The sequence below is a fragment of the Gymnodraco acuticeps genome, unplaced genomic scaffold (genome assembly GCF_902827175.1).
Source record: "Gymnodraco acuticeps unplaced genomic scaffold, fGymAcu1.1, whole genome shotgun sequence".
Taxonomy (NCBI): Eukaryota; Metazoa; Chordata; class Actinopteri; order Perciformes; family Bathydraconidae; genus Gymnodraco; species Gymnodraco acuticeps.
The window spans coordinates 1,887,433-1,909,952 of NW_022992177.1; the positions used below are offsets into that span (position 1 = coordinate 1,887,433).

The window sequence follows — 22,520 nt, forward strand, 5'->3', positions numbered from 1 at the left end:
GCCTTCAGTACAAATCCCCCTTCAATACGTTTCTGAGTGAAAAGTTGTAGAAAAAGCTGTGCAAATTCATGATGCTGCCATTCACCGTGCAGCACTTTGAGCTGTGATGAAGCCCCGGCTGTGCAGCGAAGATGAATGGGTGGAGTTTAAAGTGTTGTCAGGTTAAGCAGGATAGAAACAACACTAAAACTCTCAGGTTATTGATTGTACAGCATTGATTTGGACGGAACTGCTGTATTGAGAATCACTCTCATCATATGGGGCTTCCATTTCGTCTAAGCCACATGATTGATAACACATTATAACCAGGAGAGGAGGAATACACTCTTTTAAAAAGGTAAGTTTGCCTTGAGTTTAATGGCTTTCATTAGCATAATTATATTATATATATTACTACCTGGCTTATAAAATCGATTATTTATTATTTGTAGTGTAATACCATCAACTAAAGCGTTCAGCTGTCTCTGTAACTTTATTATTACTCTCTTTATGTCATCATGAGTATAGCTAATAGCTAAATAAACTTCATCAGCGGCATTTATGTATTAGATTATCATCATTAACATAGTGATTATAACCTTAGTTTTTTCCTTTGCCACAAGGTGCTGCTGTTGCATCAGCTATCAGAACACCGGTGTGTAGCATCCACCCACCCATCACCTGCCACACCGAGCTACGTTCAAAATCACACAATGAACACATTTCTTTTAACACAATATGGTGGAGCAAATGTGCTATAAATAAGACCACTGTAGCTTAAGATAAATCGTGTGCAAATACAGTAGCAGTTTCGTATTGTTTTGATGTGGTATTATTATTTGGCGCTTAGTTATTTTTGTACATTTTAGCAGAAAACTGTTTAGCAATGTCGTGTTTGTGAACATAGTTTACACTGGCAGTTTAGTCAGCTGTGTCAACAAACTCGGGGATAAACATTTAGAATGGACGTCTGACTTTATAACACATATTTGTCATATGTCGATGCTTTTAAAAAGAGGTTTGGGAAGAAATGAAATAAAAGAAGTGGCTGCTTGGATGAGAAAAAGTGCGTGTAGCTAGTGGTAGCTAACTGTAAACGGGGATGCTATCGTTACCATGGGCTAACATAAGCTAACGGTAACGGTATGCGAACAGCAGCAGTCGCTGGGTGCTGCTTCCTCTTCTGCCTTAACCATCAGTACAGCGATTTGACTGATTACCAGCTAGTAAATTATCTTGATAATCTCAACCAAGACACTTGTTTCAATTTTTTACGTGCCTTTTACTTCCCGGTACTCCAGTATGGGGATGTGCTTACCGTGCCTTGGTGGAGCAGCGGACGACGTTGTTGTCACACCAGATCCAGTAGGTTCATTTTACTAAAGCTTTTATTACCAGCTGTGTCACTACAAAAGTCAGAATGTCACACGTGTATAACGACATACAATGTGTATTTTCACTCGTTAAATAAACCAAATGCCATGTGGATGTGATTAATCGTGTGTATGACATCAGGCCCTACTAGGTAATGTTCAGGAGTTGACTGTTTAGCCTCTGTAAACACTGGCTGTAAAGTATGCTGCAGGCCCAACATACTCAACTAGCTAGCTTTATATAGACTGTGGCTAACAGATGTAGCTGACAAGACTAACTGACACAAGACCAAGCATTTGTGTGTGATGATAGTTTAGCAATGTTATTTGTAAAGCATGCTCGTGTGCATGTATCTCTTTAGGGGTGTGGTTTTTTGTGTGATTGAGTTGATAAGGATTTGACATCCATCAGGACAGCCCTGAGTTACTTAACTATTGTTAGGATAATGCACAGAAACTTTTGAGTGGTGATTTTGTGAAACATTTCCCTGAAAAACTGAAGTTTTCTTTTAGAAGTTTTCATATAAACGATTTAATGTTAGTTGTGGGTTGCTGTAGTTTACCTATGGTTTCAGAAATGAATACAACAATCCAACCATAATACTTCAAAGGTTTCGATGTATTGTTACTTTCAGGACGCAAGGAGACGACAATTGGCTGAGGCTGCTGAGAAAAGACAGAAAGAGGTAGGTTAATTAATAAGTGTTTGTGTATGTTTCTCTTTGTGTCTAAAACCCTTTTGATACTGTTTTCCAGATTATTAGCTACATATTACTAAAAGTAATGTTTTCCATAAGCTCTGTAATACATCATGAAGGTTGGATTAAATGTAGGCTGTTGGTTTAATGTTGTTAAATTGTATTGTGCGATTTAAAATATTTGTCAGTATTACCTTTTTATAATTCAACAACAACTAAACACACCACAGCCTCCAAAATAACCACTAAGCTTAACAGTTCTCTAAATCGTTTGATCCAAAACTGGACATCATACAAGGATCACATTTACTGCAGGGTTGTTCAGACTAAATTAGTTTAAGTGAGATGCATACAATATACTGGAAACTGGGTGTAGTATAATTTATACTACATCCCATCTGAGGTAGATGCATGTGACAGTGTGGTGAGTGTTTTCATTATCATACAGAAATGCCACTTGAAAACCCGTAAGAGCCATGCTAAAGTTGTATCAAGGTAAGTAGACCAAAATGAAAACCTTTTTTTGGCCAATTGAATCTTTTGGATTGGCTAATTTCTAATCTACCACATGTTTCACCTTCAATTTCCCTGATGATTCACACTTTCAGGACTGCAGATGAAATCACTCGGCCCTAACACACACATGGCAGTGAGCTGCTTCATCCTTTCTCTGGATTGCTTTATTTGGAAGTTGAATGCCATTTTGCTAGCTCTGATTGAACATACCTTGTGCTTTCTAAAGACGTTTTTTTATTAAAATAATTTTTGGGGAAAAACATGCATGTGTTTTGGACTGTACATTATATATTTGAACACGTTAAAAATATTTAAGCTCCTTTTTTAATGAAGCCATTGTCAGTTATTGCTTGACCATTTTCTACTCTCTTTTTCAGACAACATACAGGGGGGTTAAAAATCCAGAAGCAGTCGAGAGAAAAAAGAAGAAACAGGAAGAGATGGAAAAACAGGAGATGACCGGCTCTGTGTCTGGAGGCGGCGGCGGGTTGAGGGTTAGTTTTGTTATTTTCCTCAAGCTGTGTGATTTCTAGAGAAACAGGATGATCATGGGTGTCACTCTAGAAAGTCTGGTGCAAATATAACTTTGAATGTATCCCTCTGTTTGAATAGTAAGATGTTAGCCGACAATATGATAATATGTTGTTGATATCATCTGTTACCCAGTTAGCGGTAACACCAAAATATCACACTAACCACGTTTTCTATCTGACATCTACTCTCAAACGTGAGACATATCATTGATATATAAAATAGCACTTTGTCTCAAAGACTGAATATTGTTCTGATAACCTCCCCCCTCTTTGTTCTCTAGTGGCAGGTGGGCTGAAAATCAAGATGAAGTCAAAAACAAAGTGAAGAATTGAAGCAAGACGACTTGAAAGATGTTTGAACTGCTGTCGGTTTTTGTTTTTTTTGGTTTTGTTTTGATATTATGAGACAAGTGGCTACAGGTGTCATGTTTTATGCAAAACAATCTGAAGTGATTACAGACAGAACAGCAGGAAAACCCTCTTGTTGCCAAGTTATACAAGCCAGCACAGACGTTTGGACAGGGATAACAGACATGTGCAAGTAGATACAGGTCATACTGTATTCGTTTTATTTAAAAATAGATATGACAATCTTACAGTGATCACCATTAGATAACACTAAATAATATGATGATTGAGTCCAGCTTTAACTCTGCTGACTGTTGTCATATTAAGACAAAGCTGTCATTAACCACTTTTTAGCTTTTTCACTTCACTGCTTTTAGTTTTCACTGTGGAGGATTTGTAAATCCACATTGTCTGCACTGCTTTTTGTACGACTTTTTTCAACAACCTGTCAAGGAAAAACACAGTTTATGTTTACAAACTTGAAAGTGTGCTTATGAAGGTTTTTCATACAATTAAACAAGCACCCAGTTAACATGTATTTAACCTAATTGAGGGCTCTATTTATGGGCAACATAAAGACTTGTGCAAGAAGTGCTATAACGTATTTACCACCCGGTGGATGGTTCTATGATCAGTGCAGTGCTCATGTCACATGGGAATCCCAATGGGGCATTATGCTGAGGAAATGTTTGATAACCAGGTCTGAACTCAATGCAACATCACTGAGTTGGTGGTTCAGTCAGGAAGTACAAACTTCATACCTTAGTGATAAAATATACAGCAGCTTCCAAATGTTGTTGTTGTTAATAACCCTGTGCACAAGTCTTTGGTATAAATCATTTAATAGAGCCCTTTTAGTTTTTGCTCTGCACAATTGTGTTGCATTGAATTACAATGTGTGCAAACCACTGATGTGATGCCTGCTTATTTATATGATATGATGTGTTTGTGACAAACAAGCTTTTGTAAGACATCCATTTGCACACAGTGGGTGTGGGCAGCAAACATGCTTTCTAACACTATGCTGGAGATAGAAATGTCAGCTGTTCTAGAAACGGGAGAAACCTTTGGTAGGAAAAACAAGTGAAGTGTGTACGGTACACAGGGAAGTATTTACTTTGACGTGCTTAACTAAGTGCATTTCTTAAAGCCTTTACTTGATCCTTAAAGGCTTCTGGTGCTCCTACCATTTTGTTGAACAGCACATATAGCCAATGTTATTTGCTACAATAAATTACATTTCTGCTACTCTTGTGTGGACTCTGTGAATTACAGTTTTACAGAAAGTTAAGAGTTAGATTTGGTTAAAATTATCAGTAAGGACATTTGCAACATCCTATTCACACTAGTCTACATGTCAAATGGCTACTTAGGATTTGAGCTTTGGGTCAGAAAACGTACCTAGTCCTAATGAAAAAATGTACAAACAAGATAGATATTTCAAATTATGAAGATTCAAATTTATTGAAAATGTACATCTAAAACAAATTGGACCCATCTACTTTACATACAAAGCTGTTTGCATAGCAAGTGATCTCATGCCAAAAATATATTCATTTTCCAGGTAAAAATGTCACAAACAATTACATTGAATGATGAGGTGTGAATCTATTCATTGTAAGAAACTGAATTGAGATGTTCAAGTTTAAATGACCTCTAGAGGTCAGTAATACACAACAAATTGAAGAATTGCAAAACCTCAAAGTAAGACTATATAATTATCAATCCTAAATCAATGAGGATCTGTTTCGCTACATGTTGCAACTTGTGCAGAAAGAAAAGAGATTGCTCATGCACTTACAATAGAAATGATATAAAACAGGAGCAATCCTAATAATGAATAATGAGTAAAGAAAAAATTGAAATAGTATAAAAATGCATTTCATTGAAGAATCATTCAACATGTAAACAGTCTAAGCTCTGTTTAAGCCTAATAAAAAAATACATCATGAAGAAAAGGGCCATAACATTTTATGACCAATGTTTGGTTTCTATGGGACATGTAAATAGTTTGTAAAGTACATTTCTTTGGACTGTAAAGTTTCCACCTATTCTTAAAATGTCATATATATATAGTTTAATTTGCAATTTGTGCGAGAACCATTAAATCCGTCTGAATATTTAATGTACTGTTAAGGCAATAAGAATTACAATATCAGCCAAAAGGCAAATACAAAAATGGGGTAAACATTAAGCTCAGGGAAATTGTCTAACTGCTGTCTACTATCACACACACCAGTTGTGTCTGTAGCCATAATAAGTAAAATAACAGGGACAGGTTATATAGCCACGTCCATAAGAGAGTAAACAATGGCAGGAAGTCCCCCTCCTTTTATGAATGAAGAGTTTCAGTCTCATGTCTTCACTTCTTGCTGCGGTAGTGGGCGGCCACCACCAGGTAACTGTCAGGGGAGAGGTCCTTGATGTTGGGGGACTTGGTGCAGATCGGGGACGACTTGCCCTCCACCCGGGAGATTTGGAGCATGCGGCACGGATCGTGTTTCATCAAATAGCTCTCAAAAGTCTCCCAGCCTCCACCAACACGCACCATCACGTGCTTGTCGTGCAGCATCTGCAGAGAGAAATATGATTACAGAGTCACTTCTGATGTTGCTGTGTCAAAGGAGAGCTTTAAATTGTTGTTGCTGAGCCCCTTCCTTCAATAGCGCTAATGTCATTTCACTGATTAAGGCTTTGGTTCTCAGGCAGAAGCTGAATGAACACTTAAGCATAGCCTTGATGTCAGAGGTTGTTGATTGATGTTAGGAGCCTCAGACTGGACAGTTTTTCCCCTGAGAGGAGCTCTATCCATCTCTCACCAGCACAAAGCCATGTTGAGAAGACTAACAAACTCACAATGATTGATTTCTCTCACAATTTTATTTGTGAAATTACATAATAAGCAACACTTCCATGCTCGTGTCTAGTGTACCCTGCCCATGCACTGGTTTCAGTTAAATTAATGAAGCAATTTTCAAAGCTAATGCTATAGGAATAGTTTTGTATTTTGTAATGATTACCATCTTATTTTACAGTGGTATGCTGTCGGAGAGAAATTATTATTTATTTTTTTTAATTATTATTTGCTCACTAGCCTTAAACACAGGCTCATGCATGCCATTTGTTTTGCAGGTAGTATTGGAAGTATTGGGCATATACATTTTCTTTTATTATTTATTTCACTGATAATGGCAATAGATTATCTTTTCCCAAAAGTTTGAACCTTGTGGTAAAAGTAGATCAAAAAGTCAGAGAATCACTAAAGTCAGTAGGTTTCATCATCTGGGGATCATGAACAGCTGTATGAAATGACATAGCAGTCTAATCAATAGGTGTTGAGATGTTTCAGTTTTAACCAAAGTGGACGACTGCCACACACACACACACACACACACACACACACACACACACACACACACACACACACACACACACACACACACACACACACACACACACACACACACACACACACTGTTAGCCTGGCTAAAAAACATTCAGACAAATGACATCTTTATCATCAATTTACAAATCCACTCTTAACCAACGTTTAACATGCAGTGTTTCTTCATCGTTCAACATTTACTTTGAATGTTGCCACCTGCCACACACTCTCAAGGTTGGGTACCATGGCAACGTTGGCCGTTATAATAGAGAGCGGAGAAAATAAGGGCTCTGATATATTGGATGCTCCGACACTCGAATTCCCCAGAGGCTGTGCACATAAAACATGTCCGCCTCACTATGGAGCGTTATCACCTCCCTGCCTCATTAACACGACATTACACCTCTACTAAAACACGCTTGTTTAGCGAGGCCCATCTCTGATAAAATAGGGAGTAACATGTCAATATTAAGATTTTAATGATGCTATATTAGTCCTTCAAACAAAATCAGTAGGAGTGTGATTCAGACAAATACAAAGCTGAATCGTTTGATAAAAAGGGAAAACCACCCTCATGCGATTGTCACCTCCAGCAGCAAAACATGCAACATTTATAAGCCTCTCAGAAGAATCAATCAAAAGGGCACCGGTGGGGCAGCGCTTCCAATCACCAGCACCAGGCCTTCAGGCTGTGTGACTGTGGATTTAATGGACCTGTGCCATACAGAGGGTTTCAATCATGCTGCCTTGGGACGAGACCAGCAACCCAGAGAAGGACAGAGGCCCGGGGCCGAGCTCGGACAGCACTTCTCACAAACCCTGCGATTGTTACTCTGCCCCCTTGTTAGGGCTACAGCCACCTCATTTGTTCCAGGAGCTGAGAAGGTCAGTCTCAGGCCTGTACAGATAATTGTGGAGTAGACCCTTATGGGCGCTGCATCCCACTATTGTCCTTGCTCTGTGGCTGCCTACAGACCTCACTGTATTCCTTTTCAGTGGAAGCAGCAGCTGGAGGGTAATACCACCGGAGGAATTTTAATTAAAGCATTTTGACTGTGAAGGCTGCTGGCTGAGAGACAAAGGGATAGAGGTTCTTTGGTCTGATCAAAATACATATCTCACGCAATTTATCTGTGAGTACACTTTATAACGCATGGTAATACACATGTGTAATTTTACTGTGACTTCTGTCTTCTAGCCAAAGTTGCCATCAGTGGGGGTCAGAGGGTACATATGACCCTGGCCAGCAGCAAAGTCCTTAGCTTAGCTTAATAACAAACTAAAAGCTAACAGCTAATGCAGCTCCATTGAGATATACATTATGATGCATTCAAGCTCTATTCATGCTATAGTGAAGGCTATCATTTAGTTTCAGGCAACAAGCTGAAACACATAAGTTGTTTGAAGGAAGTGTTTTTAAAGCAATATTGAAAAGATACTGCTAAAGGAATTATTTTATTTATCACTAACTCAAAGCAACTAATAAATCCTGCGGAAAGATTTATTTTAATGAAAGCATTCAAATAAAAATAGAATAAATTGAGTGTTTTTATACAAATATCACTTCAGATGACAATAACGGAATAAAAGCAAAACATCTAGAAGTTTTGCCGGTTTACACTTTGGGATGGTTAATCATTTCTCAGACGGTTGTGGGACCGTGGTGAAATAAATAAGTCTGGAGCCTTGGATGAAGGACCCAATTTGGAAAATGTTATTCCTATGTCCATAATTCCAAACGGCTGGCCTGCCTGAGGTTTCCTTCTTTTCCCCCAATTAAAAACTTTTTTGTGGGGAGATTTTTCTCATTCAAATCAATGGTCTACGAATAAAGCAAGTCATATGTTGTACAGATCTTAAAGGTTTAAGGTTCAACTCTATTATACCATGCAGGATTGCACAGTGCAATGCAGTTGTATACCTACTCTATGCTACACAAACAGAAAATGTATACAAATATAAAAAAGAAAACACAGATAAATTGAGTTGAGCTTACACAGAAGTAAGAAATAAAAAAGGAAAACTACATGTTATACAAAGAAGCCCACACAAGGTAGTGTGGACTACATAACAATAGGCAGGCTGCGTCGGACCAACACTCTCAACATTTGTCCTTGGTTGCTCAGCAACACAAGGAAGACAGAAGCATTCAGTCTTTGGACGGGCATAAAGTGATACATAAATCACAAATCTGATTACTTATTCAGAATAATACAGCATCACATGTTATATAAGCAGGAAAGTAGAGTCTTCATGTCTTAACTAATATTTAAAAACAGAATTCTTAATCTAAACCTCACACTGACTGAGATTTGGGCGAGATTTGGCATTCTTAGTTGCAGTGTGATGTGCTGACAGCAGAGGACATCCACGAGTAAACTCTCCTTTGAACGTCTCCACACCCAAAGCATACCGACCGCATGAATCACATTCTTAGAGGTGTGAATCCTGGTTGTGGGTTGCCAGGTAACCAGGATCCCAAGGGGACCAATGCTACCTCTTTAATCTGAATCTGTGTTAGCCTCCATTTATCCTCCTCCAACATCCTTTATCCCTCCACTCAGAGAGAGTCTAGTTACATTTCCTGGGCTGATGGATTCAGTGTGATTATAAGATACAATTAATGCTACGGCCAGCATTGAGTGATAAAGCTCAGTAAAATATTTTCCTAGTAATAACTTTGGATCATATGGAAAGACGTGGGTGTTATTTTCCCTTTTATAGCCGGGAAGTCACATTGTGTTTGGCTGAAGATGGACATTGTCTGCATACCATTACCAGTAAATGAGAACTCACGAAGGCGGCTCTCCAGACACAAAGGCTTACTTTCATCGCAAAGCCCCAAGTATCAACACACTGCCATATGCTGTGTGAACGCAGAGAGGCTGGCACTGCAGCGTGAGACCTTATTGTTATCAACCACCAACTGATTTAAAACTGAATAGAATGGAGAAGATTTGATGAGCAATAGTGTGAACTTGTGTCATTTTGGTGAGGTTTTTCTCTGTTCTTTTGTTTTTTTAATAAATATTGCAACCCATTAAAAAACAAGGAGTAATAAACTGAGAAAAGTAAATCTCCAGCCCTGTTCATTTTATAGACAGGGGCACTTGCATGAGGTACTGCATTTTATTGGGCAATAGTATACTTTTTACTCAATGATAGATATCAAGCATTTTCATTTATTATTTACTTTGAAGTCTATGTTTTTATTTTTTAATTAAAGATGCATAGGTGACCAATAAGTTAGCAAACAGTATATGAAGTACAGTATGAAGCAGGAACAAGTATTTAAACTCTTTACTTACAGTAACTAAAAGTAGCTATTTGATGTTCAAATATTTAATTTTGATAAAAATATTTCAACTTTATTGTAAATACTTAAAGTACTCATTAGGCAGGTCAATGTTCATCTTCTTTTTTTTAAATACTCTTGAACACAATTATTACTTGAATTGTACTGTCAATAACTCACCCGGATGAAAAGCATCTTCTCTCCAACACGGTATCGACCCTGGGAATGTCTCTCTACACAGAATTTGTTCGGACATCTGCAGGGGGGATCATTGGAAATATGCCTCACCTGTAAAACATAAAAATAAAATAAATGAAAGATGTGTGGACTGGTAAATGAAAGATGTGTGGACTGGTATTATAAGTTGAAACGGAGGGTATTTAAGGCTGACTTACAGCATCATCCAACAGCTTCCCTGTGCTTTTCTTGCTGGAGGTGACTTTAGGTGGAGTCGGTGATGGGGTAGGAGACGGGGAGGGAGATAAAGAGGGAGAGGAAGGAAGGGGCGGTGCTGGGGATACAGGTGATGGAGGTGGTGGAGGAGCTTTTTCTTCCTGTTCAATCTCTTTCTCCAGTTTTATGAGGCCAGGGGGCTCCACGTTGTACCTACACCAAGGAAACAAAGAGCCATTCTATAAGTGAAGAAATAAGAAAGGGATGGTAAGGATATTAAAAAAAAGCATGATCATACCGTGATGCTATCCGTCCCAACTCTAGAAGACAGAGACACACTTCTCGGGGCTGCTTATGAAGAACTATAGGAAGAGATCAAGTTTTAGCTTTACATCAAATGGACATTGTATGGTATCTGTAAAAAGGTAATGAGTAAGAATGAGTAGCTATGTGATGGTGAAATGCACATAAAAATGATCTCATGAACTTCATGCATTCAAATGATCCTCTCCTCTGCCATTCTGTGTATCTCAGATGATTGCTGCTCAGAATGGAGGTGTAAGCTATGGCTTGAGGTGTTTATTTACACCTCAAGCCTATAAATATATGAGCAGACAGTGAGACAAGATGTGTGATACATGTGACACACCACACCGGGATTTACAGACAAAATATTGACTGCATGATAGCAAACCTGGTGTTGTTACTTCTACTGATAAATCCATCCAGAGAAATAACAGAAGAAAGAGAGAAAGAAAGAAGACAGCTGTTACTGTTTTCTAAAGTCTTTTCACAACATTTTATATCACAATTCACCGCGTATGAAGTTGCAGTGTTGATGAACTAATGTGTGTGAGTGACTTGGCTTTCAGCAATGATTTGCATAGTTGAAATTGCATAGCGATGGCCTAGCAGCCATTAGCCAGACATCACAGGAATGTAGGAATATTCTCGGTATTTCAGTTACTTGCAAGGCTGCATGCTGTCCTTCTGATCATAAGGGACACATTTCAGTCCAGGCATTTCTTAACAGAGAGCACATTTCAGTGACATAACACTCAAAAGATCCTTGCAATAGATAGAAGGGACATCGATAACAGAGTGTGAATGAGGAAGAGAGCAGAACTGGGCTGAAGAAAACATTTGCATAGTGTTGGCCTACTTTCTCTCCAACTCACACCCTTCTGACTATGCTGCCTTTGTTTTACTCCTGAGGATTGGTGCAGGAGTATTCAAGATGCACACATCCTTGTTTCCATGGTAGAGATGCTCCCAACAGACTGCTGCTCTTGTGAGCTTTGTTTACATATCAAAAGAGTTAAAGCAAGATCTGGGATTCAGTCCAACCTGCGTGATACTCTACCTGAACAATCACGCCATTCACAGGAGAAAGACATTTGATTCCAATGCCCTGGTAATGCCAGTGAGGCAAATTGTGTGGTGTTTATAGACTGCACTTTTTTGTCTAACATTCAGATTTCATAGTGTTATGATATTTATGGGAGAAAAATAGTAAACTTACCTAAATCCTCCGATTCAAACAGACATGTTTCTCCAACTCCAACCTTACGACACCAGGACAGGAAGTTGGCCGTGTTGTCCCGTGCAAAGAAGGAACCAGACGGAGCGCTCTGCCGACAAGGTATCCTCCGAGAGGGAATACTATGCTGGAGACATAGAAGGGTTAGAAGACTTCAACTCCAAGTACTTCATGTACTTCATGTACGGGCGCCGTTAAGGAGGTAGAGCTCCAGTAATCGGTAGATTGGTGGTTTCCATCCCATGTCCCTGAAGTATCCTTGGGTATGATAATGAACCACAAATTGCACCCGTATCGTTGTGCGAGTGTGAATAAATGAGCTTTACATTGGATAATGGGCAGTTATGGCCTGCCATTAGTGTATGAATGTGTGTTTGAATGGGTAAATGGCATAGAAAGTAAAGGCACTTTGAAAGAAAAGCGCTATATAAATGCAAGTCATGCTAATTAACCTCAGCAGAAGAAATATTCATTGACAAATAAGCTACAAATGAACTTTTACTTTTTGTTTGACATTGGAAAAAACAAAGGTCTGCCCTTGTGACTTGCCCAACCCAACCCCCTGAGTTTCCATCAAAGAATAGAGCCACATACTTCCTATCTACTGATTTATTCTCCATCTGCTGCTTTCGGCTCCAGATCAAGGACCTTATACAGATCAATATGGGAGATGGCGTGTTAGAAAAGTGGAGCTACTTCACCAGGCCTTCTATAATTTGGGATCAAATGACAAGCTTATGGGTTTCAGCCCCCACACGGTCTGTTCGGGGAGATTTATGCGCCTCGCTGTGGTTTTATACAGGATATGTGCGTCGGTGCTATGAGAAAGGTGCAATGAGCTCATGCTGGAAATATGTAGGCTTTTGTGGGTATTTTTCTTTTCTTTCCAGGCTCTCCTTTTGACTTTTTCTGGGATCCTTTCTGTTGTTGAATTACTTTGCATTCCTGGAGGAATAATGTCGACCACATTGCCAGTTTAGTTTGATCTAACAATCAAAATGCCACGTTGTTGTTTCTGTGGCGGCTTGCTGAATTATGTGCATCTTTACCTATCTAATAATTGCACAGAAGGCACAGTACTTATAGAAGACATTATGTTTAAATGGTTGGGAATGAATGATTAGTACAATGCCTAGAAATCCCATAATTTCCTTTCAATCAGAAAAAGTTATAACTTTTACAATTGTTGAACACTTTAATGGAATAGTTTGACGTTTCATAATGCTTTAATGCTGTTTGCTTTTTGCTGAGAGTTAGTGGAGATTATACCATTGCCCATCTTTAAGCAGCCAGATAGCTTAGCTGAGCATAAAGACTTGAAACAGAATGAAATGGCTAGCTTGGCATCGGTTAATAATATCCATCTACCAGCATCTCTAAATCTTTGGGGGTTTTGTGCAAACTATTTCCAGCGCAGTAACTTTGTGGAGTCTCGGCTGGTTGCCTGCCAAGAAATAATCGACACCAAACCCCTTTTAGTTCACTTTAGCAGTGACGGTAGGCAGATTTGCCACTTTGGACATTGACAAGCTAGCTATTTAAGTTAAACTAACTGGCCGTACACTTTAGCTTAACATTTATGAACAGATGCTGAAGTGGTTTAAATCTTCTCATGTAATTCTCAGCAAGAAGCAAATAGGCGTATATCCTAAAATTATACTTTATCTCAAAATGTTGTATGTATGGTCATCAATTATAACAATAATTTAGGTTGTGTGACATGACAGGAGTTGACAAGAAATAAATATAATCTCCAGTCATCTGATATTGATTGATGTACATGTGGGAAGATGTGCGAGAGACAGCATGTACAAAGGGATTTATTGTTTCTCTCTGCTGGAATCACTTAGTCCCTCTCCACATACACAACTTATAATGAGCTTTAAAACAGATGTGAGTCCTCTTTAAAGTAGTAGAACAAAACAGTAAACAACAGTAGCCTAATAAAGAATGAGAAGCTGAAAAAGCAACAATTGTTTGATATGAATCATAAACCTTAAATGACATCAGGCATGGTGAACCTGGTTCATCTTTTAAAGGCACGTTAAACTGAAAGTGCTTAATGGTAGCTGTAAGGACAAACTATTAATCATCATAATGCAACTTTGTTTGATTGTTTAGCATGAGTCGCAGGTCAGTGTAGACCACTCTCTCCTGTTTTATTTTCCCCAGGACTCTTGCTGTTGGCCTCCACGATCAATAGGCCCCTCTATTTCAGTGGATCATCTGCCGTCCCACGGTCACTGACCTCAAGCATTTCCTCACATCTGTGCTTCTACACTCACACTGAGATCAGGAGACTCACCGTCATCAGTAGCATCAGGGAGCACAGTAATGCCTCAGTTCAAACATCAACAAAGAGCCAACAAAAGAGTATTTTGCTTCCTTTCCTCTCAACAGGAACTAATCAAAGTTTCCCCCTGTCGAAAACATATGACCCCACTGAGCAGACCTCATGTTCAATGTGTAAGTCAGTATGAATATCTTAAACTCTTATCAAGCCAAACTTCAAACTATTTGAAGGCTTTGAAGTCAAATACATTTCTAGAAGGTCAACGCAAAAAATGCTGAAAACGAACAATATTTAAATGTTTTGCTCTGATTTGTCAGAAATAAGCTGAAGACTTGGAACCCTTTCGAATTGGCTGATACAATCTGAGTTTTTGAACCCTAATTGCTCTGTTTTCTTGTGCACTGACCCAGTAAAATATCTGATTACAACTTGCAGGGTTACCCTTTAATCTTATAAAATGTATTAAACCCTCAATCAAGGGTCACAGAAATGAACATTTAACGTAGTTCTGCCAATTCTCACTGGGGATGTGGGGCCCCATCCGTTAATGTGTCGCTGCCAACCTTATTTTTCCTTTGCCTTTTTTTATGCAAAAGCCTGCAAGCCCCCATCCCCCATCCCACCCTTTGTGCAGTGCTTTCTGAAAGCATGGAGCTCTTTGCAAAGTTGGGGTTTAAGGTCGCTGTCAAAACCAATCAACAAATAAGATCTATGTACAGGAAGGATATCAGATATAAAGCTTTCCACCAGTTTTAAGCAATGGTATATTTCTTCGACATGGGAGGGACTCTCTGGTGTGTATTGATCTTATTGAGGGAAACCTGATGTCAGGGTATAGCTGTTCCCTGTTTCAGAGAGAGTAAATAAAACGTCAATACTCTTGTCTTCAAGCAGTCTGGTTGCAATAAATTATGCAGGTTTCAATGGATAATCTATGGGGCAAATCAAACTAATATTAACCTTAGATTTGAGTTTTTGTTAAACAAACAACACATGTCTGGATTTCACATTATTTTGTAATCAAGAACGATCGTTCAAATAGTTAGGACCATAGTGATTGTAGGTCAAAATGATAAAAATAAATCTGCTGTAGATTTATTGAACACTTTCAACATTTTGCTCCCAAATAGTTTTTTTTTTACTGTATCCTATATCATGCCAGACTTCTATAATCGCCAGGTTTCTTGGTACCTTTTTGTCACGAGATGCAGGCAGGTCTTCATTATTTTGCCTGAACTTCTCCTGGAGTGTCTCAGCCAGCTGGCACAACAGGAAGCCATTGTCTAAGCGATCCATGAAACTCTCAGCAGTGATTTCCAGACCTGACCAGGGGACACATAAAGAAAGCAAAGGGTTCAGCAATAAATTCAACAAAATAAATCTCATTTAAAATATATGCATTCGGCATAAGGAAATAAAATGTATTCTCCAGTCCAGTCGCAGTTATAGCTGATTCAATGTTATTGACTCTCAGAAACCGCTTGGCTTATTAAGCTTGGCTTGTGCTGCTGGGTTTAAGCATCTCTGCAGAAGCCAAATGTTCACATATTACAACTTGACTTAGGGGAATCTGTGGGGGATTTTCTGGTAGTACACTGCGGGGGGTGCAACGACAAGATCACATGAAAAGGGGGCATCTGATTGTACGCATTATTCATCATTATCCTACACAGTTGCAGAGATAGATTGGTGATCAACATGTGGTGTCCAGTTGACTGACTTCCAGAGGACCATTCCTTCATAGTTAGATCATTGTGAAATGGGAGGTGGTGGCAGGGGGGTGTCTGTGGAAAGAAACCCGAGATTTTTTTTTGTATTCCCTTTTTCTTATAGGAGGAGGGGTCTAGGGGGTTCGACATTTAATGAGTTCCAAATGTTGTAATTGAGCCAAGAAAAGAGAGATTCAAATCTTGAGAAATACTCAGTGAGCGCCCGTCTTATATGCTCAAACTCTAACTTGCTCCTCGCTGTATGAGGAGAGTCTATTCAAGAGGGAAACATATCAACTCTACTTACTCCTATACATTGCTCTGTTCCTTCAGGCTCCCATCACAACAACATGACTCTTCATTATGACCACGCATCCCGCTCCCACTCAATCAGTGCATTACGCACCGCTCCTCCCACCTACAACTGCAAACTCTGCTTAGTTTTCATGATATCTTCCTTAGAAGTATACGATGCTGAATACACAGGGCATGAGTCAAACCAACAAACTGATTGTCCACTATGTAGCCTACTGTATGTAGTAGTAAACATGTGGATGCACATCTTTTTCGTCCGTGATTCCTCACCGAGCGGACCAGACGTTTCTGGCTCGGCTGGTTCCAGTGCAAACACACACGCCGCCAGCGATAACACGCGAGATGGAGTTGATTTAAGTTTTCCACACACTGGTAGGAGTCAGTTTCAGGAACTGAATTGGCTTCTAGTTGCCTTGAGAAATGATAATCTGCAGGAGGTCCCATGCTACTACCTCTCACTTTCACTAGATCAATGTTAACTATATTCATTGCAATTTGAGTTCAAGAAAAGTCTCAAGTAATTGGTTGCTTCATCAGACTGCCTCTCTTCTTTCTATACACTCGAACAAAACTTAAAATGCTGATGCGTTTATTCCGATGCCTCTTAGAAATGCAGCGAACAATTGATGAATTCTTACACTCGCAGGAAGGAATGCAAGACTTTGTTTTTGCTAACGAGTACATTTTTGTGAGGACACTGTTGCCACATGAGCCGTCAAATTAGCATCTTTTAGAGGATCTCATGAAGAAGGTCTTTAAGTTTGTCCTTTAACTATTGATAACTGACTTTAGTTACCGAATAAACTATTTTTTATGATGCTCAAATAATAAACCACAATGAGTCCAACAGATGTTAACCTGAAACTTAACGGACTGCGCACACCCAATTAAATTCAGTAATGAAATTTAAATCAGATCCTCAGAGTGCCTTGGCATTTGTTTTGTGACTGCACTGTTGAAGAAGTACACTTCACAGGGTGATTTATTATGCAATAGCAACCTTGCACAAAGCTGCTGATGTTCCCTCTGTTGCTTATTCTCCACCACGGGCTGAGCATTATTCAAGAACTCCTAATGAGGGCCATTATTCAATTAAGGACAATCTATGAGGGAGTGTGTGGACATGGAACCTGGTTCACACATTGCACTTTAAAGTTGTTTGTAATGAGGTTCAGATGGATTTCAGTCCCTTGCAGAGCTGTTTACATCAGCAATATGTGCAAGATGAGGAAATGCAGAGCTATTTCTAGAACAGTGATTTGAATGACTCAGCAATAGCACCTGGTATTTGCTTACAAACTTAGCAAAATAGCACCTGAATAATAGAGGGAAAATCACGTGTATTGCTACATATCCTTCTCATGCATACTGTAGGAGCCAATTAACTGTGGGTATAAAGGTAGGAACCTATGTGTGTTGGTGAGAGGTTCCGCCGGAAGGCCCATACAGTTTTTGACCACACACGGAGAGCACACACGGAGAACACACTCACAAGGAGCACACATGGAGAACACACACACAAACACAGGATTAAAAACAAAGCAAAAGGTATTGTGTAAACCATAAATATCGTGTGGTGAATGAAACAAAGAAACCAGTAAAAAAGGGAAATAAATGAACTATTTCGAACTGGAAACGTTGGTTCTGACTTTTATTCGGCGGCAAACAAGGTGTGCGTCAATTACACCCACCAAGCGGATCCTCAGAGGCTTAAAGCGTTGGCTTAGCCTCTACACATACCAACAAATGAAAATACACATTTCAACAGGGTCTATAGGCCCACTTTTTCAATGTAAGTCAGTGATTTAATGCTAATTGGACTGATACTGTGTTTCCCTACCGAGAATATGAGTGAGCCACAGGGCCAGGTCTTCCTTCATGGGCAGCAGGCTGGCTTCATGTCGATTGGCGAGCCACTGCTGGTACTGCTGCATGTCTGTGAGGCCGGGGCCCCCGGGATGTTTGGGGCTCAGTGTGCTGCACATGGTTCCCTATCGACAGCCTGAAGTAAGAGAGACAAAGAACAAAGAAAGATACCTTTATTACCTTAATGTTAGTTTGCAAAGAAAACTTAAGACATGTCTATATGCAGGCCTACTGTATTTGATAAGAAACACAATGTAAGTCATATCTGTGAAATACAGTACAGCAACTGTGCAGTAAGTTCTTACAAAAATACATTGAATAATATCTGCGGAATATCTTCTGACAAAAGACCGATCATCTAATTCAGATAGTCTACATACAAATACACTGTTTATAAAACCCTTTTGTAAGGGTTGTGGTATAGGCTTGATATGATGACAGTTAGAATCACTTTAGGAGAAAAAAACCACCTGAATATGTTTGTTTTACACTAATAAGCTAAATTATAATTTCTCCACAACATCTGACATTCAGGTGGCCAAATATTTCATAGAGGAGGATCAAATGAATGAAAGGGATCTGAGGCTTTTGTACTTTTGGCCAAATCCTGGTTTGATTTACAGCCACCTTATAACATGAGACAGCACAGTTCCTGTGCGCCTCTTCACTGGACAAGAGCAACTTTTATACCAGTGAGACACTTACAGTGGGACTTCTATTCAACAATCAGCAGACACAAACAAAGAGCTCCTTCATATTACAGATACAGTCTATCATAGAGACTAAATCAATCCCATCCAGCAGGAACAGCAGCAGGCCTTATATTACAGCTTGATGGAGAGACTGTGTTTGACATCAATATTCAGAGCGACATTTAACAGCTTCTCACTGCCTGCAAAATGAAGTCAATGAGTAAATGAGACATTCCTCGCAGTCTTTTTCCAATATCTCGCTGCAGTGTGCCAAGGTTTTTTTGTCTGAGCTGTAAAGTGAAAATCTTTCACATAACAATCCAGTGTCACTCCATTAGTGCAGTGAGTAACTGACCAAACAACTGGGCACCAGATGTAAGATCTGACATGAAGAGTGTATGTGTGGACATCATTTTAACAAGTTAGAAGACAGAAATATGAATAAATAAGCAAAGAGTCTTTATGGATTGTTTAAATGTTGGGTTGTTGTAAAACAGTGTTTGTAATGCATCACGAAAGCATGGTCTTCTGTCATTACAAAGACATGGATGATGTTTTGAAAGATGCTTTTGTTCCACTTTATCAATTGTGTGATAAGTGGGCCAAACATACTACACATTTTAACAATGGAATCAAGTTGCTGCATCTAAACAGTGTTGCCTCCAGTCAGGCAGCTTGGACACACGCAGGAACATCATACATAGGCAAATACTGTAGCAAGTTGCAACAGGATATTTGATGCAAATTACAAGAGGAGTTTATCGAAAGAAGGAAGCATAGCTGCATGAACAATTACCTCATAGTGTGTGATAGCTACAAATGTCCTCTGAATACTGAGGGAGTGTCACACAATGTGAGGAATCTGACCTTAAAAAGCTGTGTAACATTTCAAGGTCCCTCTGGAGCTGGCTGTACCCGAATCACACTGTGGTGCAACGCAGGACCTCAGGACCTCAGGACCTTGATGTCCGTCCAAGGTTGTCTTATCTTCCTGAAGACAAGAGCTCCTCGTTGCGTACACACACTAAACCCCGGAGCTCAGCACTCACACACAGGTGCAACATTCCCACGTCCACGGCAGGCTGACGGACAGAACAAGGGCACTGGGACTCATGTCCCACAGTACAAGGCCCATTCATACGTTCACCGCTGTCCATAAAAACATAATGTCCTTGACAGGAAACATAAAAGATACTTTTTTTTCTTGCACAATGAAGATATTATATGAAATATGTTTCAGTTATTCTTTAAATATCTTTTAATATGCTGTTTAGGGGGGTTGAGATACCAGTATTGATGATAAATTTGATATTTAGAATATTAACTATTGATATTACGTTAACAATGCATATATAATAATATTGTCTTTGCATATGTCCACTATGGATTTTGGAGGTTTTTCTTGCTGCCTTTTCACTATCCGATGTAATATAGTGTCATTTTGAATGTTACATGTTGTACAATTATGGTAACAGCTCCCTACGCTCTTCTTGTGAATGTTATTCATTTGCCAAAAGAAAGACAACATTCACAATTTTCTCCGTGTTAAAAATAAAATAAAATCTATATTGTGAGTTATTTTGGCCATGTTAATCTTGAATTGAAATCTGATTGTGACAATCCTTCTGCACATTACGCATATCACCACTGTCGGATGGAAACGGTTTTCTATGTTCTCCTACTTCTGAAGCTAAATAATAATAAATACATGTTTTATTGGAGTTATGAGTAAACATCTGTCAATGAACCACATAGCCAAATACTTAGGCTATAATCTTAGTTGAAACGCTATATTCTTCTCAATAGGATTATGAATAAACATCACCCAGGATTCCCCTTTTCTGTTCCAGGAAAGAGTCCAAAAGAAACAACCAGCTGTTGTTAAACATACCTGGTCCTCTCACCACACTGCAGCCTGACCTTTCCACTGCAGGCCAGAAACACAGCCAACACCATCTCTGTGCTACTGTAGACTTCATGTAGCATATACAATCTGCTAAACTCAGTGCTTCATCTATGTATTGTTAGTTTTCAGAATCAGAATCAGAACTTAGGCTAAGGATTAAAACTAAGAAATAACTCAACTCTATTGCCCAGAGATATTAGATCAAACTGATATGTACATTTTCTTACTGCAGTAAACCGGCCACAGTGGGCTGCAGATTGCTCCAGGATAGACATATGGATGGGGATTTCGACGGCTGAATCACATCAACTAGAAAAAAACAAGAGTTGCTCTTTCCTCCACCCTCACCGCCCTTTATGCCTTTCTCCTCTACAACAGTAAACTGATACGGAGGCTAATTCGTCCATTTAAACTCAGCAGGCTTACTGCAGATAAGTACTGTCAGTGTTGGGAGTCTGACTGTCTTGACTGTCTGACTTTGAACTTTACTGACTGTGGTCATTAAAGTTCAAAGTCTCTAGCGAAAAATATCAACAAAAGCAGAATATTCTGATGATTCTGCATTCAACAAAATAACATGCATAAAGAACAATGCTTGTATGTGCACAGGAGTATATCACAATTTCCAATAAGATTGTGCTTGTGTGTATTTCTGCATAAATCCTCCACATCCATAAGCCATGATACTAAAATGATTTGTTCCAGATTGTTCTAAATGTGCCTCAGGGCTGTTGTAAAAGAACCCTGTGTTGTAAACATTTTCAGCATCAACAAACTGTATTTCAGACTGAAAACATGTCTACACTTATCCTGCACCATACAGATCTTTCATTCTGCAATGTCTGAAGTTAGTGCAATAAATTAGTCATGGCCTGTATTGTCCCGTTACTGTAAAACCCTTGGCAGCACATTTCATTTACAACTGCTTTACGATTTTAAAGATGTCTCCTCCTTTACATCTGTCACAAATAAAAACAGCCACAACAGACACTTCACTTCTCTGAAAATAGGATCATGGGGGCAACGCCTGATGAGTTATGACTGAAATCCAGCAGAGCACCCACTAATTAAAAACCAAAGAAATTAATCTGAGCTGCAACTGAAGAAAATATGTCAGATTCTGTAATAAAGTGCCTTGAATTGCTTTGAAAGAAATATAAAAATACAAGAATAAAAGAGTAAACAGTCAAGAAGTAAGACTTAACTTTTAAACAGAATATGACATGTATCTGCAAAGCTCACATCCCTCTGGTCAGAAGAACAAGTAGGCTACAAGGTACAAACTCAAACCTGAATATGCATGAAGACATTCAAAAGTTGGAACTTTATTTCATCAATATAGAGACTTTAAAAATGCTCCTTACTGTGCTCACCCAGAGGGTTCAGCTCGATGGTGCACACCTTCCTCTCACACGTCCTTGGAGCTGCTGGATCCCAGTTTTCATGCTTTTCACCGCGGTGCACCGACCCACAGGTTAGACTCCAAAACAATGAACCAATGCAGACCGGGGAGGTCTTTTTCGCTGCGCATTTGCACAAGGATCTGACTGCACACACACACATGCACACTCACACATGCACACTCACACACTCTGCTGCTGCTGCTGCTGCTGCTGCTGCTGCTGCTGCTGCTGATGATGATGATGATGGGAGGGAAGTTTGATCCTACTGCAGCCTCG

General features: G+C 39.3%; 2 protein-coding genes across 5 annotated transcripts; one reads left to right on the forward strand and one right to left on the reverse strand.

Annotated features, from left to right (window-relative positions):
* Positions 1-753: 753 nt before the first annotated feature.
* Positions 754-4,695, forward strand: svip (small VCP interacting protein). Its single transcript, XM_034204724.1, has 4 exons — positions 754-1,344; positions 1,988-2,038; positions 2,944-3,060; positions 3,381-4,695. The coding sequence occupies exons 1-4, from the start codon at positions 1,282-1,284 to the stop codon at positions 3,393-3,395; spliced, it is 246 nt and encodes an 81-aa protein (XP_034060615.1). The 5' UTR covers positions 754-1,281; the 3' UTR covers positions 3,396-4,695.
* A 186-nt stretch (positions 4,696-4,881) lies between these two features.
* LOC117538808 (growth arrest-specific protein 2) lies at positions 4,882-22,424 on the reverse strand. 4 transcript variants are annotated; one of them, XM_034204712.1, is made up of 9 exons: positions 22,206-22,424; positions 18,218-18,379; positions 15,545-15,675; positions 12,043-12,187; positions 11,215-11,229; positions 10,819-10,882; positions 10,523-10,733; positions 10,308-10,415; positions 4,882-6,019 (listed from the first exon to the last, which is right to left on the reverse strand). In XM_034204712.1, exons 2-9 carry the CDS (start codon positions 18,360-18,362, stop codon positions 5,810-5,812), a joined length of 1,029 nt encoding a protein of 342 aa, XP_034060603.1. In that variant the 5' UTR covers positions 18,363-18,379; positions 22,206-22,424; the 3' UTR covers positions 4,882-5,809. The 4 variants fall into 4 exon arrangements, with proteins under 4 accessions (XP_034060603.1, XP_034060601.1, XP_034060602.1 ...); XM_034204710.1 differs by having other exon boundaries at positions 11,215-11,232; XM_034204711.1 differs by having other exon boundaries at positions 11,215-11,232; positions 22,215-22,420.
* Positions 22,425-22,520: the final 96 nt, after the last annotated feature.

Bases quoted from the DNA above. Each gene is read 5' to 3' on its own strand.
- svip (XM_034204724.1), top strand. From the start codon at position 1,282: ATGGGGATGTGCTTACCGTGCCTTGGTGGAGCAGCGGACGACGTTGTT. The intron at 1,345-1,987 runs GTAGGTTCATTT...TGTTACTTTCAG, and splicing joins TTGTTGTCACACCAGATCCA to GACGCAAGGAGACGACAATT. The intron at 2,039-2,943 runs GTAGGTTAATTA...TCTCTTTTTCAG, and splicing joins CTGAGAAAAGACAGAAAGAG to ACAACATACAGGGGGGTTAA.
- LOC117538808 (XM_034204710.1), bottom strand. From the start codon at position 18,362: ATGTGCAGCACACTGAGCCCCAAACATCCCGGGGGCCCCGGCCTCACA. The intron at 10,734-10,818 runs GTATGATCATGC...TCCTTGGTGTAG, and splicing joins TTGGGACGGATAGCATCACG to GTACAACGTGGAGCCCCCTG. The intron at 10,416-10,522 runs GTAAGTCAGCCT...TATGTTTTACAG, and splicing joins GGAAGCTGTTGGATGATGCT to GTGAGGCATATTTCCAATGA.